We start from the raw sequence: 22150 nt of genomic DNA, 5'->3' as shown, positions 1-22150 counted from the left end.
TGGAATCATTAACTTTTGTGACAACTCCAAGAATAGCCAGCTTGATTTCCAGCACATTCAGTCGATCACATTGATGATACACCTCACTGAGAATGGTGAAGCATCTTGAGGAATTGAGAAGCCTACTCATATATGCAATTTATATACATGTTTGTGCCTGTTTCTCCCTGGAACAATCTTCAAATCAAATTTTTTTAAAACTAGTTTTTCTTTAAGCATCAAATCAGATACTGCTTCCTTTCTTATACAGAAACCCAATATATTATATATTCACTTCAATTTAGGCCAAGAGAGGTATTTAAGTGAATATTCCCAATAACTAGAGAAATACTTTTCTAGCTCGTATCCAAAGCTATGATTTAAAGTAGCAATATTTTATGACACCCAGTTCCCAGTCATAGCAACAAGACTGGAGGCTATCCAGAGCAGACAACTTGAACATCAGACAAGAGAAAATAATTCAAGAATATTAAATTTTTTTTTTATAAGTTTCAATTTATTAGCAGATGAATAAAAGAAACAATTTCTACACTGCAGCAGCTATCAATGGACATCTAACAGTTTGGAATCTGCACAGTCAAAGCAATACAATTTATTGAAATATACACAGCAACCCTCATCCACAGACTGGGTCATTAACCAAGCATGTATTTCACAGTGACACATACTCACAGGGGCTCCATGGTACCTTCCTTTTGATTCAAAAGAAAATATCCGTACCGGTTTAAACTCACCCCTTCATTTTGTTTCTCTTTTGTACATTAAAAGTAAAGCTGTAGTCTAGGAGAGGCTCATGTAGTTGAAATCAGAATCGTCATCATACCACTACAGTATACAGTTAAATAGAGGCATTTGTACAAATTTCATTTTAAAAAAAACAGAATAGTTGGAAAGAGGAACCACAAGGAGAAATAAACTGGTCTGTAAGCTTACCAAACCAGGAATTATTCACAGTGTTTAAACTAGCTGCAATGAAATAAACTGAAAGGAACACTCAAAAAAACCAAAGTTTCGCAACATGTGTAAGTGCTGAATGACACTCGGCCATAAGAGCACACTGCTGTAGGTTGTACCTTTGGGGATCTGAGAGTAAGTTGGGGTGGGAAGGGGAAAAGAATGTAAAAGTGAAGAGGGAGGTGGAGTTAGTCAAAGATTATCCGTCAGCTGTGAATGAACTGAGGAACACACAATTTCAAACAGAAAATAAGTGATAGACGGAATAAACAAAAAGGGGTGTTTTCCATAAAGCAGTATGCATTTAAAAACTGGGATCCAAAGATGTGACACCAGTTTGTTTTAATAAAGTCAGAGTTAGTTTAATCTTCATCTGAAAAAGTTTCCAGAGAAAAAAAATTATATATGATCCAACCCAATATATTGGGGACTGACTAAACCCACTAAGAAAATCTTGTACTCTTTCGATTTTGCGTCATGGAACTCCTGCAGGGTATTATATTCTAGGGTATTACAATCAGTGTTAAATGGATTAACTTTCCAATCTGCTAAAAAGACTTATCACATTCTTGTGAAATCCACCATAATAAACTAAGAACGGTAAGAACACCTTTAACTCTGCTGGATATTTATTGGAACAGGAGTAAACAGAATGATTTGTATGTAAGCACCAAGTAGATCTCCTCCTCTGAAGAAAAGCAGTTCCAGTGTTTAAAATATTTAAGAAGTATTTTAAAAAGATACAAGAGCAACTTTTGCAACTCAAGTCATATTTACTTTGCATCACATCTTTTAATGGTTCATCAATAGCATACAGCACCCTCTATTAGCTGCACATGCCTAAATATTGAGAGTTGAAATGAATGTTAAGACGACGGTTGAGATGGATGTGGGGAAAACAAAAATAAAATCCAGATCTTTCGATTCTGACAAGATGAGTCTCCTAGAGAAATAAAAAAATCTGAACTCTCAAACAGAATGACCAACTGTGCAAAACAATTGTGTTGACACATTGAAGAGAGATCTGCACAAATCTTATTTTCAAACATTTTCCAGAGATCCATTTCTGCTGTTCATACCATCCGATGTGATGGATTAACATCTTCTTGCACAAAAACATCAATTTAATTTTCCTCTGCTGATTGATTGTAAATGTTTGTTTCTGGGAGAATGTTTGTTTAGAATGATAATGAGCTCCTCGCAGTGATGAGATTAATGGTTACATGAACAACTTCCACAAATAGATCATGACCAGAGAATACAAAATTTCCAGTTTGTGTTGGGCTTTGGATAAAGTCAGTCTTAACTTTACTACGATTCTCCCTCCTTCCACAATCCACCATCATTTCAGACTCAGGAGAAATAAAAATGCAGTCCCAGAGATTTGGGAGCAAAGCTAAGAGTTACAGCCAACATTTTGTCTTCTTAGAAGGGCTTTGTTACCAAGAACACAAGCACCAATCCTAAACAACTCGGCTGAAGTACCTTTGCATGGTGCAACCTCTAGTTGCAAATCACCAGGAGCTAGACTAAGTACTTCTTTCTAAACCTTTCCCCCAGGGATGCCTGCACATGACCTACAATTTCAGATAATGGTAGTTTTAAAAAAGGGAACATGACTTATTTCACAAGCCAACCAAGTGTGATTACCACAGACTGCCAAACTGCAATTTACTGAACTTGAATTGTGTAATAATTTGCCTTGGTCCTTTAACAAAATCAATATAAAAGCTGAATCAAATTTTTTTTAAAAAACAGAAAAGACATTTAACCAGCCCGGTGTTGTTAGTCCTTAATGATGTTTTAGAGACAGCTAGAGAATTCAGGCTGGTTACTCTGTATTAACAGCAGTGTGGATGATTCTCTCTCAATTAGAGACTTATTCAAACATTCTGCACAGACAATGCCATGAAATTTAGATCAACATTAGCATTAATGATCAACCAGATTGGTTTGCTTTTTTACTTTACTCCTGCAGCCTCTAAACTCAGACATGAATATTTACTTTGCATGCAGAACCACTAACTTCTGGACAAAACCAGGTGACAATAACCATATATCTTCATAGTGCCCTTATTTTCAATAACAATGACAATGATTCAATGGCTTCCTAGAAATTCAGAAATTTTAATTTATTTTGGGGGAGGAGTAAATCTAATGTATTTAAGCTTATACACCATTTCTTAAGTAGTAATTTTTTTTCCATATTTCAACAAGGAAGCGCTCCTGTAGATGCCAATCCAGGTATTGCCTTAAGGTTGAGTGGACCCAGTTAGAAATGGGGGCTTAAGGCTTCAATACAGCCACTCATGCAAAACTTCACTTTTCTTTGGAACTAAATGCAATCAAGCTTGGCCACTGCAAGATTTAGGAGCAATTCCAACATTAAAAATTTGTAACATTGAAATTCTGTCCAGCTTTTGTTGACTAAACATTGACTAGCAGGATTTGCAGCAAAATCACTTCAAACAGGTTACTGGGTAAATCTGCACTAAGTTTTCTTGTACTCAATTTAAGTAGTACATTCCACATTAAGCCATTTTGCCATCTGATACTCTCAACCCTCCATCAGGAATTCACCACACAAAGCTGAAGCAATATCCTTGTCTGAACAGGTTTGGATTTGAATTCTAAGCTATACTAGAGGGAAAGTTAATTTGTCACACTTTATCTTACCATTGTGAAAAGTTAAGATCAAAATACTCAATGTAAAAGTAAGGAGGTATTTGCCCCCTTTTAATAAAAAGAGGATCCTTAAACATTCTCTCGTTTGAAATGAGGGTGAATAGGTAACAAAATTGTACAGTGCGGAAGGACATTAGTTGAAACTTACATATTTCAATAGGGCTAGTTTGTGACCTCAAGAAACTTGCTGATGAAAATTCTGGAGGTGGAAAAGCAACAGTGATGCAGTGAGACCTGCTGAGAAAGTGCATACGTGTACAAGAGAGGAGGATGATAATGTAGCAGAAGGAAAATGAAAGATAAAGGCATCACGTGAGAAGGCAGAGGGAGGGAGAACACTCATATGACTAAGACTGCAGCATCCTTGCCAATCTAAGCCACTTTGGATGCAAGTGCACAATATGTTACTGTTGTCCGAGATTTCTGGTGCACCACACTTAGTAAGAAGTCAGGAACAAGACTACTCTCCCCAGAAAAGGATGATCATTATCCATGTTCAGATTCAGTTAACCTTGACTGAGTAATCAATAGTGGCTCTCAATATAAAGGAAAAACGTGGAGTCTTCTTTCTACTTCAGTGAAGGCAAACATGATAATTTAATTTAAGTGTTCAAATGGATTAACTAACCCAACAAACAAAAAAACTGGGGCAGCACTGGCATGATGGATTAAGTGGCCTCATTATGTTGTGTAAGACTCTGATATTAGTCTGAGTTGAAGTTGCCTCATTTAACCTAAATTTTACTCCACTGCAACAAGAAATTTACTCCTTTTAAAAAAAAACTCCACACTTTTTGTTGCTAGTTTTCCCCTCAAACTCATGTTAAAAAGGAACGTTTCATACTATATTTGGGAAAGTGTTCAAGAACTGTATTCTGCTTATCCAGAAATTTAAATATCCCCTAGGGGTATAGTGCTTTTGATACATCTGACCAACTATGTCAAACCCCTGTCATAAGTTAGGTTTAAGAAAGGTTTTCCCTAACTCTAACTTGTCTGTGATCAGATGTAGTTGGTTAACTGGTTGTTTGGTTACACAACAATCCATGGTCCCTGCATTGGTGGAAAGGGCCATGACATGAGCAAATGATGTCAATATTTTACTGATCTGAGCTAGATTGCAAAACATCATAAATAATTTCTCTGAACTTGAATTATTAATGTACAAAGACAACATCCCACCCTGAAAGATTTATTCCTGTAAAATGAAAATAAAACAAGTCACGTGGAAGTCAGACACTGAAATTTGCCAAGTGAATATCTTCAGTTATTTAACTCAAAATTTAAAAAGAACTACATGGAAACCATGGATCACAAATATTATTATACTGATAGAAATGCCAACTGAATTGAGAATACACCTTCAGAAAACAGGAGTTTACCAAAAGCAGAAATGAACTGCCAGGTTTGGGGAATATAAGCAAGAGGGATAAATGAAAAAAAACATGAATGATGAAAACAAGGCAAAGAGAGACTGAAAGAGAAGATGCCTCAGTGTCAATTCAAGGTACTTTTCCTGTTTCAGGTTCCTCAAAGCCTTAGTGTTGTCTGTGTCTCAATCTACATCCACCTGAGCAGAAAGTGAGCAACATATTAAGGTACTGAAGGAACAGTGCAAGAAAAAGCTATAGAGAAACAGAATCAAAAGGTCAGGGATATGGGATGGTGGGATGGGAGGGACGAGGAAGAGAAAAACTTCAATTTTTTTTTAAGGCCAAAAGGACCTTGTGTTTAACTGACTCAAAAACAGCCACCAACACCAAGAGGCAGCTCCAAACTTTGGAACAATCAAGTCCCCACACTTGTGCTCAACGTGGAACAAATGTCATTCAGTCATTTTGCAGGTTGGCAGGGAAGTGTATATGTGGATGTATGTGTGAATTTGCGTTGTGTGTGCTCGTTTGTGCACCCCATGTGTGCGTTTGGGGTGGGGGGATAGATAGAAGATATCTTAGAAAGATTTAAAAACAAACACCCATCTTGCTTACTCTCTTCTAGCACACAGCCACTTTCAGTTCATGGCTGTGTCTGAGCTACAGCCAAGGGACATGGGAGAAAGATGCAGATTCTGATCATTGTCCTTTTCATTAGCAGCCATCAGTCATGGTCCGTGATTCATAGCCTCTGCCATCGCCTCCTTGCTTCCAGCCTGGAGCATCGCAGTCTTTGTCCATCTCGCTTCAGAGAATCTGTGAGGACGTTCTTCCCCACGCTGGACAGACACAGAGAAAACACCTGGTATAAATCAGGATATTACTAGTACAGATTCTGTACTCCTTTTGTGTTATGTGCCCTCTTAGTGGATCGTCTGCATGCTCAGTTTGAACTGTTGTTATTAGATGATCCAGAGGTTGATGCAACCACACCTGGGCTGGTGCTAGATACCGATTTTCTAATATGAGGCATCAAGTATGGGTCACTGGCAAGTTGCTGAACATCTATCCGGTCCTCTTTACGATATGCCAGACAGCGACGAATAAAAGCCTGCAGCAGAATGAGAGAAAGAAAAATTCTCATTAAAGTGTAGAATTCCCAAAAGCTGACAAGCATCAGACTATCTTGGTATTGATAAGGAAGCAAATCAGAATAAATAAAGACAAATATTTTGTTCTGGAGTTAATTATTACAATCAAGAAGGGAACTGTAATGTAGGTTTTGCTTAATTCTCAAATGAGAAGATTAAATATTGCATGAATAGTCATGTGACATTTTCTTTGGAAAACCATTTGGAATTGTTCGAAGAGGAACATGTATCCAGGATGTCACAGTGCAAAGAAAGACCATTCACTTTGAATTTTCTTATCATATCTGAAAACTACACATTTAATAGTTCCTCTTTGCCCCCATTAACAGTCATAAAAACTTTTATCAATTAAGAACAGTGAATTCCAACATTTCTGCTCAGCATTTGCTGTCCTGACAATCCTCAGTCTCTAGTGACCACAGCTATCAATGAAAATCATTTTCCCTGATTTAATCGAAACCCCTAGCCATTTTGACCACTTTGACAAAATTCTTTCTTGTATCCCCTTTGTTGTGTTGAGCAAGCCAGCAATATATGACTGGTAACATTTATGGAGAAGACAGTTCCAGAGATGCTAAATAGCAAATCTGCCCAACAATAGGGAAGAGATTTATGCAAATATCTTATCAGCTCATTCAGGATAGTTTTGGGGTGACTGAAGAGTTCAAAGGTTACAGGAATTCAGTATGGATGTGAGAGAGCACCAGAAGCAGATCACCAGTTGCAGGTCCCTGTACTACCAAGAACATGTCTGAACTGCAAAGATTCTGAAAAGGGGACTCAGCTGACAAAGAAGGACCAGAGAAAACAGGCCAGTGAATAGTGCATCTGCTCAAATCAATAACTTGCTCTGCAGCAAATGTGGCAGATGCTGCCATGTTAGAGTGGGGTTCCTGAGCCGCACACGTGGTGCTTAACATAGAGTTAATGACCATGCTCTTACTAAACTGAAGGCTGCCCATACGTACTCCATTAGTATCTCTGAAAGCAAGTTACAGTTGATGAGGTGTCATTCAGTTCAGTTTCTTAGAATGCTTTATCCACAACAGGCAGACATTATCAAATGTGGCAAAATGGTACAAAGTGACTCAGTTTTCCAAGGCTATAAAATGACCTCATGCTCCTCCAGCTTTTTTTTGCAGCAATTTACTTAACGCAGAATAAATATATCTTCTGGAAAATATAAATTATTTCTCTCTTTGTGGTTTTAACTTCCACATATACTTCTGCTATCTACACATCTCTAAAATGTCTTGCTTCACATAAATTAAACAGAACAAGCTGCAGGTAACACTAGAAATTGATGGTAAATAAATCCATGTTGCGCAAAACAACTGACCATCTGTGACATATCTAAGTCATTTTTTAGCTGCTTATAAATGGCCAAACTGTCCAGAGAAACTGCTCCCTTCTGGGAAATTGTTCTCACACAAGTCACTTAAATGGCTATAGAATCCTGAACCATGACTTCTATAACTCACCTTGCTGCTACACTTACCATGCCTGGTTATTTTTATTTGAATTAATCCTGGACTACCCTTGAAAATATTTATAAATCCATAGTCATGTCAGACCAGTACAAAATACATCTCTCTCAGGGTAGTAAAGACATTTAAAAGTCAACTGCCTGCCTAGCTGCCAAGCAAAAACAAAAAGTCCTTAAATCTGGAGCCTGTGAGTTTATCTATAAACCTGATCTTTCCCTGGTTAATCCCAACAAGCTAAAGAGTGCATTACATTAACTACATTTGGCTGTACATCATTTTGTAATGGGGTTATCAAACATTTTATTGTCAAGCAACTAACTGCCTAACTTGACTGATCTCCTTGGTTCCACTGACCCATAATACTGAGGTCACTAACACGTCAACAAAATCACACTTACAAACAAGTAAAAACAAGGGAAATGAATTACACTACTAAAATTGTGGTTTAAACTTTAGATATGGCATTAGGATTGCTTGGCAAGAATGTTAAATTAAACAAAGTGAATTTATTTGTATTATACAAATCTCAGTAAGCTTGTGGCAAAACAGAGCCAGAGTGACCATTGTGAAAGCAATCAAGAAACTGAGTTAAAGTGCCTATTCCTGAAGATTATTTAAATTTCCAGTAGGCACAAGAAACATACAAGCATGAATTTGACGATAAATTTGCCAGTGTAAATACACTCAATGACAGGAAGCACAACATGTCACTGAAGATACATGAATCTGCACCTCTAATCATCACATTACAGCAAGGATGTGATTGCAGCCACTCTGACACAGAGATTTATCAGGATGCTGCTCAGGCTGGTAGTTTGAGCTATGAGAAACAATGGATAAATTAGGGTTGTCTTCCCTGCAGCAGCAAAGGTTGAAAGGTTACCTGATACGGTATACAAGATTAGGTGGGGTACAGGCAGCTTAGATAGGAAGGCTATTTTTTCCATTAGTAAACAGGTCAACAACCAGGAAACATGGATTCAAGGAGAGAAGCAGGTGACTAAGAGGAAAATTGAGAATTCCTTTACCCAAAAGGTGGATAGAGTTTGGACCTCAGTGTCTGAAAGAATGGTTACGTTAGAAACATGTAACATTTAAGCAGCACTTGATTCACTTGTGTTTCTGTAGCTTCCAAACTTATGAGTCAAGAGACAAAAAATGGAATTAGTCAAGTGGTATTTGGGGCTACCATGTTGTGGCCATAACGGAGACATGAGTTTCACAGGGGTAGAGATGGTTGCTTGATGTTCCAGGGTTTAGAACGTTTAAAAAGAACAGGGAGGGCGGAAAAAGAGGAGGGTGTGTAGCATTGCTAATCAGAGAGTGCATCACAGCTACAGAAGCGGAGGTTGTTGAGGAAGGTTTGTCTACTGAGTCAGTATGGGTGGAAGTTAGGAACAGCAAAGGAACAGCCACCGCATTGGGGGTTTTCTACAGACCACCTAATAGCAGTAGAGAGATTGAAGATCTCATAGGCGGGCAGATTCTGGAAAAATGCAAAAGTAGCAGGGTTGTTGTTAAGGGTGATTTCAACTTTCCCAATATCAACTGGAACGTCATAAGTGCAAATGGTTTGGATGAAGCCGTTTTTGTCAGGTGTGTTCAGGAGGGTTTCCTTACTCAGTATGTAGACAGACCGACGAGGGGAGAGGCCATTTTGGATTTGGTGCTCGGCAACGAGCCAGGACAGGTGTCAGATCTTGTGGTGGGAGAGCACTTTGGTGAAAGTGATCACAACTGCCTCACATTTAGCATAGCCTTGGAGAGTGAAAGGTGCAGTTACCGAAGGAAGATATTTAATTGGGGAAAAGGAAATTATGACGCTATCAGACAGGAGTTGGGAAGTACAGACTGGGAGCAATTGTTCCATAGAAAGGGCACAGCAGTCATGTGGAGACTATTTAAGGAGCAGTTGTTGCGAGTGATGCACAAATTCGTTCCTCTGAGACAGGTAAGAAGGGGTTAGATTAAGGAACCTTGGATGAAGCTTCTCGTCAAAAGGAAGGCGGCGGCTTACGCAAGGTGGAGGAAACAAGGATCTAGCACAGCTTTAGAGGATTACAGGCTTGCTCGAAAGGAGCTCAGAAATGGACTGAGGAGAGCCAAGAGGGTCACGAAAAAGGCTTGGCAAGCAGGATTAGGGAGAACCCAAAGGTGTTTTACTCATACGTGAGGAATAAGAGAATGATCAGGGACAGCAGAGGGAACTTGTGCGTGGAGTCAGAGCAGATGGGGTAAGCCCTAAATGGGTTTTTTGCTTCGGTTTTCACCAAGGAAAGGGAACTTGTTGTAAATGAAAAAGTTGAGGAGCTGGGATACAGTCTTGACCAGATCAAGATTGATGAAGTTGATGTGCTAGAAATGTTGGAAAACATTAAGATTGATAAGTCCCCAGGGCCAGACCGGATTTATCCTAGGCTGCTCCGGGAAGCGAGAAAGGAGGTTGCTAAGCTGCTGGCAAGGATATTTGCCTCCGCACTCTCCATGGGAGTCATATCGGAGGGTTGGAAGGAGGCGAATGTTGTTCCACTTTTCAAGAAGGGTAATTGGGAAATCCCTGGCAATTACAGACCAGTCAGTCTCACGTCTGTAGTCAGCAAAGTTTAGATTAGATTAGATTAGATTCCCTACAGTGTGGAAACAGGTCCTTTGGCCCAACCAGTCCACACCGACCCTCCGAAGAGTAACCCACCCAGACCCATTTCCCTCTGACTAATGCACCCAGCACTATGGGCAATTTAGCACGGCCAATTCACCTGACCTGCACATCTCTGGACTGTGGGAGGAAACCGGAGCACCTGGAGGAAACCCACACAGACACAGGGGGAATGTGCAAACTCCACACAGTTGCCAGAGGCTGAAATCAAACCTGGGACCCTGGTGCTGTGAGGCAGCAGTGCTAACCACTGAGCCACACTGTGGAAAGAATTCTGAGGGATAGGATTTCTGACTATTTGGCAAGCATAGTGTGATTAAAGGCAGTCAGCATGGCTTTGCGAGGGGCAGGTCATGCCTCACAAATTGTATTGAGTTCTTTGAGGAGGTGTCAAGACAGGTCGACGACGGGCGAGCAGTAGGTATGGTATACATGGATTTCAGCAAGGCATTTGATAGGGTTCCCCATGATAGCCAAATCTCCCTGGATGAGCCTATCTGGATTCAGAATTGGCTGGCTGACAGAAGGCAGAGAGTGGTTGTGGATGGAAAGTATTCTGCCCGAAGGTCAGTGTTGAGTGGGGTCCTGCAGGGCTCTGTTCTTGGGCCTCTGCTCTTTGTAGTTTTTATAAGTGACTTGGATGAGGAGGTTGAGGGGTGGGTTAGTAAATTTGCAGATGACACAAAGGTTGATGATAGTATAGAGGGCTACTGCAGGCTGCAGCATGACATAGACAGGATGCAGAGCTGGGCTGAGAAATGGCAGATGGAGTTCAACCTGGATAAATGCAAAGTGATGCATTTTGGAAGGTCGAACTCGAATGCTGAATACAGGATTCTTGGCAGTGTGGAGGAACAGAGGGATCTGGGTGTGCAAAGTTGCCACCCAAGTGGATAAGGTTGTTAAGAAAGCATATGGTATATTGGCTTTCATTAACAGGGTGATCGAGTTTAAGCGCCGTGAGGTTTTGCTGCAGCTCTACGAGTTCCTGGTGAGACCACACTTGGAATATTGTGTCTAGTTCTAGTCACTCTACTATAGGAAAGGATACAGAGGCTTTGGAGAGGGTGCAAAGAAGGTTTACCAGGGTACTGGAGAGAAGGAGGAAGAGAAGAGATTTGATCGAGGTGTACAAAATAATGAGAGGAATAGATAGTCAATTGCCAGAGACTTTTCCTCAGGGTAGGATTGACTGGTACAAGAAGTCATAGTTTGAAGATATTAGGAGGAAGGTATAAAGGAGACATCAGAGGTAGGTTCTTTATGCAGAGAGTTGTGAATGCATGGAATGCTTTGCCAGCTGTGGTGGTGGAAGCGAAGTCATTGGGGACATTTAAGCGACTGCTGGACATGCACATGGATAGGAGTGAGTTGAGGGGTGTGTAGGTTAAGTTACTATGTTTTACATTAAGATTAAGTCTCGGCACAACATCGTGGGCCTAAGGGCCTGTTTTGTGCTGTACTTTTTTATGTTCTATGTTCTAAGTCAGAACTTTGCCGACTGGCATGAATACAATGGGCTGAATAGCCTCCTTCTGTTATATATCCACAAGTTAATGAGGCAAGGCTGGCATTTGCACCACTGATGGAGGTGCTGAGTGGATGAACCACCTTAGTCTTCTTGTGAAGATTATAATATCACAGATGTCAATCTTTAAATAATTTGATTCAATCCACGTTGTGTCAAGAAAAGGTTGAGGCAGTGGATATTCCAAAGACTCTGGGCCCTGACTATGGTGAAGAAGACAAAGAAGAGAACAGACCCAATCCATCCAATTATCACTCCGGCAGACTACTCTCAATCAGCAAGAAAGTGATGAAGGTGTTGACTACTATTGAGCAGCAGTCACTCAGCAGCAACCTGTTCACGTTTCACAGTTTAGGTTTGCAAAGGCCACTTAGCTAATTTAGGACTTGTTACAGTCTATACTCCAGACTTGGATAAGAGTTTAATTTAACAAGCAGGGCAAGACTGAAGGCAGCATTCAACAAAGAAACTGGTGGGAAAATTCGCTACTGTTTGGAGTCATACTAAAGGAATTTGGTAGTACAATACTTGTTGGAGTTCAATCATCCCAGCCCCGTGACATAGTATTGGAATTTCTCAAGGTAGTGTCTGCAGTCTCCAGCTGCTTCATCAATGAATTTCCCTCCCACATAAAATCAGAGTCAAAACGCTTGCTAACGACTGCACAACAATCCAGTATCATTCACAAATCTTTCCTTACTGATGTAGTTTGTGGCAACATCTAACAAAACTTGACCAACATTCAGGTTCGTACTGAATGAGGAAAACAAAGAAAAATACTCCCAAAAATATTGGGGCATTTAAAGACTAGTGCAGATAAAGAACTGTAAGATTTGAATATCAGTTCAAAAATTAATTTAAATTACCAGAGAAAGTAATGGGATTTAAAAGGGATAAATCTGGTCTAAACTCCCAGTGTTGAAAAAGCTAACAAGTAGGTTAGACCAGTGAAACCCAATGGATGTTACTTACCTAGATTTTCAAAAGACCTTTGATAAGGCTGCTGAGTAAGGTGAGGGCCCATGGTGTTCGAGGTGAGCTACTGGCATGAATTGAGGATTGGCTGAGAGTTGAGATAAAAGGTTATTTTTCGGAACCTTTTCCTGCATCCGAGGTGCAGGAAAATCGACGTTTTGGGCAAAAGCCCTTCATCAGGAATCTGATCAGAATTCTCTAAAGGTTGACTTGCAGGTTGAGTCCGTGGTTAAGAAAGGAAAAGTAATGTTGTAATTTATCTCAAGAGGTTTGAAATATAAAAGCTGAGATGTGCTACTGAGACTTTATAAGGCTCTAGTTAGGCCCCATTTAGAATACTACGTCCAATTCTGGGCCCCACACCTCAGGAAGGACATACTGGCACTGAAGCGTGTCCAGCGGAGATTCACACTGATCTCTGGAATGGTATGCCTAACATACGATGAATGGCTGAGGATCCTGGGATTGTATTCATTAGAGTTTAGAAAGTAGAGGGGAGATCTAATAGAAACTTACAAAATAATGCATGGCTTAGAAAGGGTGAACGCTGCAAATTTGTTTCCGTAAGGCAGGGTCACTAGGACCTGTGGGCACAGGCTTAGAATTAGAGGGGGTCAATTTAGAATGGAAATGAGGAGACACTTCTTCAGCCAGAGAGTGGTGGACCTGTGGAATTCATTGCTATGGAGCGCATTGGAGGCCGGGACGCTAAATATCTTCAAGGTAGAGATTGATCATTCTTTGCAAGATTAAGAATTTAAGAGCTACAGAGAGAGTGCGGGTAAGTGGCGTTGAAATGCCTATCAACCATGATTGAATGGATGAGTGGACTCGATGGGCCAAATGTCCTTACTTTCACTCCTACGTTTTATGGTCTAGGTGGCTGTGGAGGTGGTAGATGCATTGGTGGTTACCTTTCACAATTTAATCCACTCGGGAGTTGTTCCTGCAGGTTGGAAAGTAACAAACTGCAGCCAGTGTGGTGAAGATACTCCAACAATGCTGTTAGTTAAGGATTCAAGGATTTTGAAAAGTGACAATTAGAAAACTACAATCAAAATGGCACGGTGGTTCAGGGGTTAGCACAGCTGCCTCACAACACCAGGGACCCGGGTTCGATTCCACCCTTGGGTGACTGTCTGTGTGGCTTCTTCCGGATGCTCCGGTTTCCTCCCACAGTCCAAAGATGTGCAGGTCAGGTGAATTGACTCTGCAAAATTGCCCATATAGTGTTCAGGGACATGTAGTTTAGGTGCATTAATCAGGGGTAAATGTCGAGTGGGGGAAAAGGGTCTGGATGAGTTACTCTTCGAAGGGTCGCTTTGGACTTGTTGGGCTGAAGGGCCTGTTTCCACATTGTAAGGATTCTATTTAAAAAAAAAACAAATTCTGAAAATGCCACTCGACATGAGGTCTTTGACCTGAAATAAGGTTATTCTGTTTCTCATCACAGATGCCACCTGACCTGAATATTTACAATATTTCTTTGTGTGTGTTTCTGGCATTTACAGTGTTTTGTTTTTCAATAAAGAAATTGTATCAATTAATGTAAATAGATTATCTACAGTTCCCGTTTTCTCCCAAAACGAAGTGCCCTGGTAGCAAACAGCTATAACTTTTAGTTTTACTGTTTGCAGCAGCACGATAGTAAGAGTTGTGTTAGAACATAAAAGCAAAAGGTTACCATGTTGAAGTTATTTAGTTATGTGAAGAATCTTTTATCCTCCCACCAAGTACTTTCTCTCTGCTTTGTTCCTTCTTCACTGTTATTTTTATTCATTCACACGATGAGGGCTTCACTGGCTGGGCCAGCATTTATTGCCCATCCCTAATGGCTGAGAGGACAATGAAGAGTCAACCATATTGCTGTGGGTCTGAAGTCACATGTAGGTCAAGATAGCAGTTTCCTTTCCTTAAGGACATTAGTGATGGTTTTTCTGACAATTGGCAACAGATTCAAGATCATCATTAGGTTCTTAACTCCAGACTTTTTAAAAAATTGAATCTGCCATGGCAGGATTCTAACCCAGGACCCCAGAATGTTACCTGGGTCTCTGGATTAACAGTCCAGTGATAATACCACCAGGTCATCACCTACCCTAAGGAAACCGCTCCCTCCAGTCTCAAACAAAGATACTTTGGAACTGGCTGATAAGTGTGCACCAATGATTTTCTCCCCAGGAAAAACTTGGGAATTCAAACAAACAATGAAGGAAACACCTTATTCCTACCACCAGGGATCATGATCAGGACTGAGATACTTTGAGTATCTAAAGCAAAACTGCCTGTTAAAAGCCTAAATGGATTATTACACTGTGTCCTCACCATAACATGATGGATATGGAGATGCATTGTAGCAAGACTCTGTAATGAAGAGGTCATTTTAGAAGCTCTGTGTAAAGACATTTCTTGCTTAATCAAGGAGAAACGAATTAATACAAGGAAAATGATTTGTTTGGTTACATCCTGCAATGGGCTCCTATGCTCCAATCTTTACAAATTACTTTCTGGGTTAAAGCTATGACAGTGATGAAAAATAATTTATTCCAAATTATTGGAAACAAAGCTTGTGATTATCTAAACTATTTAAGTATGTCAAAATAGAGAGTATGGAGATGCATTCATGTTTTTACAATTTAAAAAGAGAAAATTATAAGCATAATAGATTTTAATAATGGATTTTAACAAACATTTTAGGCCACTTACAAACCCCCTCCCCCCTTCCTTGTGGGTAATCCAGATAACAATCTGACCATAGATCGAAATGGATGTCTAATGTTTGTTAGAAAAAATATTTTACTTAAGTTTACATTCCATATGATGAAATATTCTTTCCAAAATAAACATTCAATCGTTGACCCTCACCCACAAGTGTGGCAGAATTTGATTGTTTCCATGCAAACTTCTGTTTTAGAAATTAAATTCTTCAGAACCGAGTGTGTGCACACTGTTATTCTATGTAACTTAAACTGATATTAAATAAAGTTGTAAAAAATAGAAGCCAGACTTTTAAATGCATATGTTAATCCTGTCAGGAAAGATTAAACTATGCTGCAATACAAAACGTTGTGCAGTGGATACAATATAAAACACCAAACAGAATAACACTGCAACAGAATGGGGCAACACAACGGCTCAGTGGTTAGCACTGCTGCCTCACAGCGCCAGTAACCCGGGTTCAGTTCCAGCCTCGGACGACTGTTTGTGTGGAGTCTGCACATTCTCCCAGTGTCTGCGTGGGTATCCGCTGGGAGCTCCGGTTTCCTCCATAATCCAATGTAGGTTAGGTGCACTAGTCAGGAGTAACTGTGGAGTAGGGTAGGGGAATGGGTCTGGGTGGGTTACTCTTCAGAGGGTTGGTTTCGACTGTTGGGCCGAATGGCCTGTTTCCACATTGTAGGGATTCAATAAAAAAATTCTATAAGAATGAAACAGATTCTTTAATGCTTGTTTGTGGAGCACCATTATGGTCTGATTTTGCCTGTGCACTGTTGGTCACGATACCTCAAGAGTTCTGTGCTATTGTTAGATCCAAATGTATTTAGTGATCACGATAAATAGCAGGTCACACAGCTAAGTACTAACAAGGTTCTACTTTTCTTACAGCTGTCATGTGCTTCAAGTGACAAAGATACCTTTGCTTCTGCACTATTCACTGGCTTCTGAGGGAACTGCACTTCTGTAGCTTTCAGAATTGTGTTTTCCTGAAGGATGTCCTGTTGGGACTGGTTATGACCAAATGGCTGAGGAAGAGAAAGCAAAAAGTTAAGCATATCAGAATTTAAAAAACAAAACAGCAAGCAGTCATTACTGAATCTGAAGGTTCAAAGAAAAATAATTTTCAAAGTACTCCCCACCTGAATTTTGTTTGATATCTTTTGAAAAAGCAGCTTCAAGAATCAATAGATATATCATTAGCTGTCAAAATTACAGGACTGTAAGCTTGCTAAAGTTCAGATACTACTGTTGAGATGGACACAAGGACTTCTTATTACACAAGGATTTCTTTAAAACAGAATTTCTAGTTATTATTTGGCCATGGACCAACAGAATCATGACTTCTAACTTGGAAGAAAGCTACATAAATTTGTCCTTGTGCAAAACAGGCCTAGAACATGAACAAGTTTCATACATAAACTTACTTATGCAATGTATAAATCCAAATAAGAATATGACTGTCTAACATTAAAGGTGGGAATTAGTTTTACTCATAAGTCAAATTGAATGTACTCAATATTATTCAAGGAATAAACACTTTAGATTTCATTGAAATCTGTCTGCTATAATTTCAGTAACTACCAACGAAAGCGTGTTTATGACAAAGTTCTTATTTAGGATTCAGGTTTCACAGCAAAATTTGAACTCCTCCTGCATGGAGTCTTGGTTTGAGTGATGGTATGCCCATCGAAGTTAGATAGTGCAGGCATTCTGGAGGGTAAAAAGTATTAAAATCTTGCTTATCTATAGAATCAACGTTAGTATATTTTTAATTCACCCAACAGCTTTCTCAAAGTCTCTCATTCAAATCTAGCGAGACTCTGAATTTTAAGCACAAAATATTTATTTTTGAATAATAAGTTGTATCATATAAGTACCTCCCACAATTTACCACCCTTAAATTTCATCACTTCATCCACCCCCACTCCCACGCCATCTCCAATCCATTTCATCTCTCCCATGCCAAGAGAGTGGAAGAAGTCAGAAGTCATCACCTGATAAAGGAGCAGCACTCTGAAAGCCTGTGATATCAACTAAACCTATTGGACTATAGCCTGATGTTGTGTGACTTCTGACTTTGTCCACCCCAGTCCAACACCGGCACCTCCACATCAAGAAAGGGGAGGCAGAGGACAGTAAAATCATTTGCACTTATGTAATGTCTTTCTCAACCTGAGAAGTGGATGCAGCAAATTATGTTCTCCATGCCAACGTTGTAACACTACTGTGAAAATTAAAACAACTCTGCATAAAAAGCAACTATTTTTAAAGAAAAGCAAGAGCCCAAAGTTACCTTGCGTCCATAGAGACACTGATAAAAGATAACTCCCACTGACCATACATCAACTTTATTGGAAATCTTCGGAGGCTCTTTCCCAACCACAAAACATTCAGGAGGCAAATACCTAATAAGCAAGAGAAAAGTATTAGAATATGGAGCAACAAAGTTCTTCCATCAGTGAAATAGCTACCAGACATGCTCGCAAGCAGCAGGCCTCTTTGTGCTACACAGATAATATGAAATAATGCAGTAAATGAGCGTGATAGTAGTTCATCAAATGACTTGACACTAGAAAATGGTCCCTTCATCGGTCAGGCCGGTAGGATAAAAGATAATTTCAGACAATGTGCAAAAGGCTCCAATTAACATAAAATTAATTGCATTTCAATTTCCAAATAAGTTAAAATTAAGAATTCCTCAAAGAATCACAAAGCAAAAAATGTTAATTACTTGGAGGTACGCAAGAGGGCACAATCTCTCACGTACAATGCGACCCTCGATATTCAAACTATTCATACCAAAATATTCATACCTTCCCACTGTACCAAGAAATATAGGAACTATATACGCTTTGCCCACTGTAACCCTACCCCTACATATCTACAGCATTCTAACACAAACAACCTGCATTCTGCATACTGTAACAACACAGCAAGTCATCAAAGTCTTACCAGCTGTAGGGCTGTTGACTCATCAGAGATAACTGGTAGTCATAACCAGAGGAGAAAGTGAGGACTGCAGATGCTGGAGATCAGAGCTGAAATGTGTTGCTGGAAAAGCACAACAGGTCAGGCAGCATCCAAGGAGCAGGAGAATCGACGTTTCGGGCATGAGCCCTTCTACAGGAGCCCTGAAGAAGGGCTCATGCCCGAAACGTCGATTCTCCTGCTCCTTGGATGCTGCCTGACCTGCTGCGCTTTTTCAGTCATAACCAGAGGGTCACCACAATTCAGGCAAGGGTAGAGTTTTCAGAGGAGAGACCTTCACAGTAACCTCAGCCAGTGTGGGAATTGAACCCACACTGTTGGCACTCTGCACTGAAAATCAGCCATCCAGCGAACTGAGCTAGTCGATCAAAGTACTTGCTTGCCATAACTACTGAAACCGCGCCCAAACTCTACTCAGTGCATGAAAACATAAGCCGCGCACATACTGTGTGCGTATGACTTACATTGCACTCACCACACTCGAATATACACATATTCACTTATGTGCGAGCAGTCCTCTCAATGGAACCCTTTCACATGAGGTTGCATGAACCTTGAAGGGCTCGGGACTAGCATAGAATGAGACAGTCATCAAAACAGCACTTCCTAGGAGAAGAAGCTGTCTAAATTATGGCACACAGTTCAATTAAATGCTTGATGGTTCTGACATCAATCTAAACAAAATTATCACAATGAGATAATTCCCTCTGTTTACAACATTCATCCAAAATGTACCTGCTTGCCTTGCATCAGGTGCTGGAAAGGCCACCCAGACAGCCCAACCAGTCAACTGGACTCTCAGGAGTAACTACTGCAGCTTTTTGGAGACTGCTTGCTTCATAACAATAACTTGTCTCTCACAAGTTCTTTAAGCCAATTACAGAGACAACAAGTCAGCAACAATCAGGGGTGATAACTCCTTGTGGTCAGCTGCACAGGAAGCTGGAAAAGGCACCAGTGTACTTTATTGTGCTGTTTTGATCATTGTCTGTGGTGAAGATGACTGAGGGAAATGGATAATTTTAAGCCAAAAACATAGGGAGCACGACAATCAGCAAAGTAGTTGACTCTTAACTTCTCTCTGGGCATTTAGAGATGGGCAATAAATGCAAGCTTAGCCAGTGACACTCATCTCATGAACAAACAAAAGAAATCTCAGATGAATGAACAAGTTAATTTCATGCACAAAGTGGACTCTTGCACATTTTAATTCTACAAAAGCTTGCATGGTTCTATCCTTTAGGTTCCTTGATTCCACACAGTTGATTTTAATGAAATTGCCAAATGATGTCAATCACCATGTTTTGATGTAGTTGCAAACTGTTATAAATAAAATGAAAAAAATTATTTTAAGCATCTTGCAGTTGTTACTTGTTCAAGTTACCCCACATGACCATTTAGTCTACAGAAGTAAAATGAGGTGATTGATTGAATGGATAAAGGGTACATGAAGTGAGATTTTCCTGTTCTGTTTTTAGTTAGTAGACGTGGCAGGAGATAGATGGAGGGGTGGAAACTTGACATTTCATGTTGCAAGGCTCATTTGGTTATATATAAATCTTGCAGACTAAATGCTGTACAGAAACTACAGATCAGTACCAGAGCCTTATTAAAAATCGATGATATGGTGTACAAAAAAAATGGTGTCTGGTCCCAGGTGGGCTCCTTCAGATAATAACAATATCATTAATGAAAATAAGGGAATGAAAAGGAAAATAAAGAAAAGGAAACAATGACATGTTGAGTAATTACTCTCTTCCAGTATTTAAAATTGAGAATCCTAACGATTCCACTATTTATTAATGACAAAGATGACAAGATATAAAATCATATATCTAAATCAGTCAGTCAGTCAGACAAAGGTAAGACAAAGACCTTTGTAAAATCACAGAATTACAACTCAGGAGAAAACTGATGTATCTGTACTGCTCTCCATGTGAACAATTCAATTCATTTCATGCTATTTTCCCACTTCCTACCTCTAAGCTGCACAGTTATCCTTCTCAGGTAATGGTTTTTTCATCCAAAAATGTGGATGAAAGCCAAAAATTGAGATATTGAAAGGTTATTGGAGAAGAACTGTGGCAAATGGGTTTCAAATGTAACCAAATAATGGTCATGCATTTTTTGAACTTAAAATGTATCAAACAGGATACATCCTAAATGGTGAAGAAGCTAGAAACAGTGGAGATCCAAATACAAATATCATTAAAATTTCCTGAACAAGCAAATCAAATCAAAAAGGCAAACAGATTACTTAAATTTAAAAAATATAAGTCAGGCTGAGGGCTTGATAAATTGGAGGTATCTTGAGTAACACACAAGGATATATTCCCCTTGGAGGGAATGCAATGTAGATGAACACAGCACTCACTGCAAATGTTACTCAAACTGTATTAGAATTGCAGAAAAGCCCTTCAGCGCATTTTGTCTATGCCAGTCAAAAACAACGATCTAACTATTCTCATTCCATTTTCCAGCACATAACCCATAGCTTTGAATGCCTTGGCATCACAAGTGCATATCTAAATACTTAGAGTGAGTTCCAGATTCCCACCAGCCTGAGTGAGAAAACGTTTCCTCGCATTTCCTCTAAACTTTCTTATATTGCAAGAGTCAAAAGGTTCAGAGGAGATGTGAAGAAAATCTTTTTCACCCAGAGGGTGGTGGGAATTTTTGGAGGTAAAGACTCAATGGGGCAAAGGGCCTCTTCAGCAATGCATGATTCTATAATTCTTTCTCTGAAATAATGGCCGCTTGTCAGTGACCCTCCATCAAGGGGAAAAGTTTCTTGCTGACTATCCTATCTATGTCCCTCAAAAGATTCTATACATCTTGATCGTGTCCCCTCTCAATCTCCAATATGGAAAACAACCTGTCTGTTCAATCACCCTTCACAGTTAAAACTAGGCAACATCCTGGAAAATCTCCTCTCCAGTGCCATCATTTCCCTCCTATACGGGTTTCAAACTGCACAGAATAATCTAGCTGTGGCCGAACCAATGTTTTATATAAGCGAAAGTGAGGACTGCAGATGCTGGAGATTAGACCGGTGCTGGAAATGCACAGCAGGTCAGGCAGCATCTGAGGTGCAGGAAAATTGACGTTTCAGGCAGGAGCCCTTCATCAGGAATGAGGCTGGAAGCCTCGGGGGTGGAGAGATAAATGGGAGGGAGGAGTGGGGCTGGGGAGAAGGTATCTGCAAGTGCAATAGGTGGATGGAAGAAGGGGTAAAGGTGATAGGTCGGAGAGGTGGGTGGAGCGGATAAGTCGGAAGGAAGATTTACAGATGGGACAGGTCATGAGGATGGTGTTGAGCTGGAAATTTGCAATAGGGGTAAGGTGGGGGAGGGGGAAATGAGGAAACTGGTGAAGTCTACATTGATGTCCTGGGGTTGAAGGGTTCCGAGGCGGAAGATGAGGCGTTCTTCCTCCAGGCGTCGGGTGGTGAGGGAGCAGGACCTGCATGTCCTCAGCAGAGTGGGAGGGGGAGTTGAAATGTTCAGCCATGGGGAGGTGGGGTTGTTTGGTGCCGGTGTCACGGAGATGTTCCCTAAAGCACTCTGCAAGAAGGTGTCCAGTCTCGCCAATGTAAAGGAGACCGCATCAGGAGCAATGGATGCAATAAATGACAT

At 40.2% G+C, this 22150-nt stretch overlaps 1 protein-coding gene across 6 annotated transcripts in view; it reads right to left on the bottom strand.

Annotated features, from left to right (window-relative positions):
• Positions 1-482: 482 nt before the first annotated feature.
• tlk2 (tousled-like kinase 2) overlaps positions 483-22150 on the bottom strand; it is a 207382-nt gene continuing 185714 nt past the window's right edge. For all 6 annotated transcript variants that reach the window (XM_043675313.2, XM_043675314.2, XM_043675317.2 and 3 more), the window contains 3 exons: positions 17821-17932; positions 16445-16552; positions 483-6123 (listed from right to left, as the gene is read on the bottom strand). In XM_043675313.2, coding sequence (XP_043531248.1) covers positions 5956-6123; positions 16445-16552; positions 17821-17932 — 388 coding nt within the window. In that variant the 3' untranslated portion in view covers positions 483-5955. The remainder of the gene's footprint in view (positions 6124-16444; positions 16553-17820; positions 17933-22150) is intronic.

This window comes from Chiloscyllium plagiosum, unplaced genomic scaffold (assembly GCF_037043375.1).
Source record: "Chiloscyllium plagiosum isolate Xiang-an unplaced genomic scaffold, Cpla_swu_hap1 HiC_scaffold_32, whole genome shotgun sequence".
Classification (NCBI taxonomy): Eukaryota; Metazoa; Chordata; class Chondrichthyes; order Orectolobiformes; family Hemiscylliidae; genus Chiloscyllium; species Chiloscyllium plagiosum.
The sequence above is the reverse complement of the archived record's forward strand: the minus strand, read 5'-3'. Positions and strand labels throughout refer to the sequence as shown.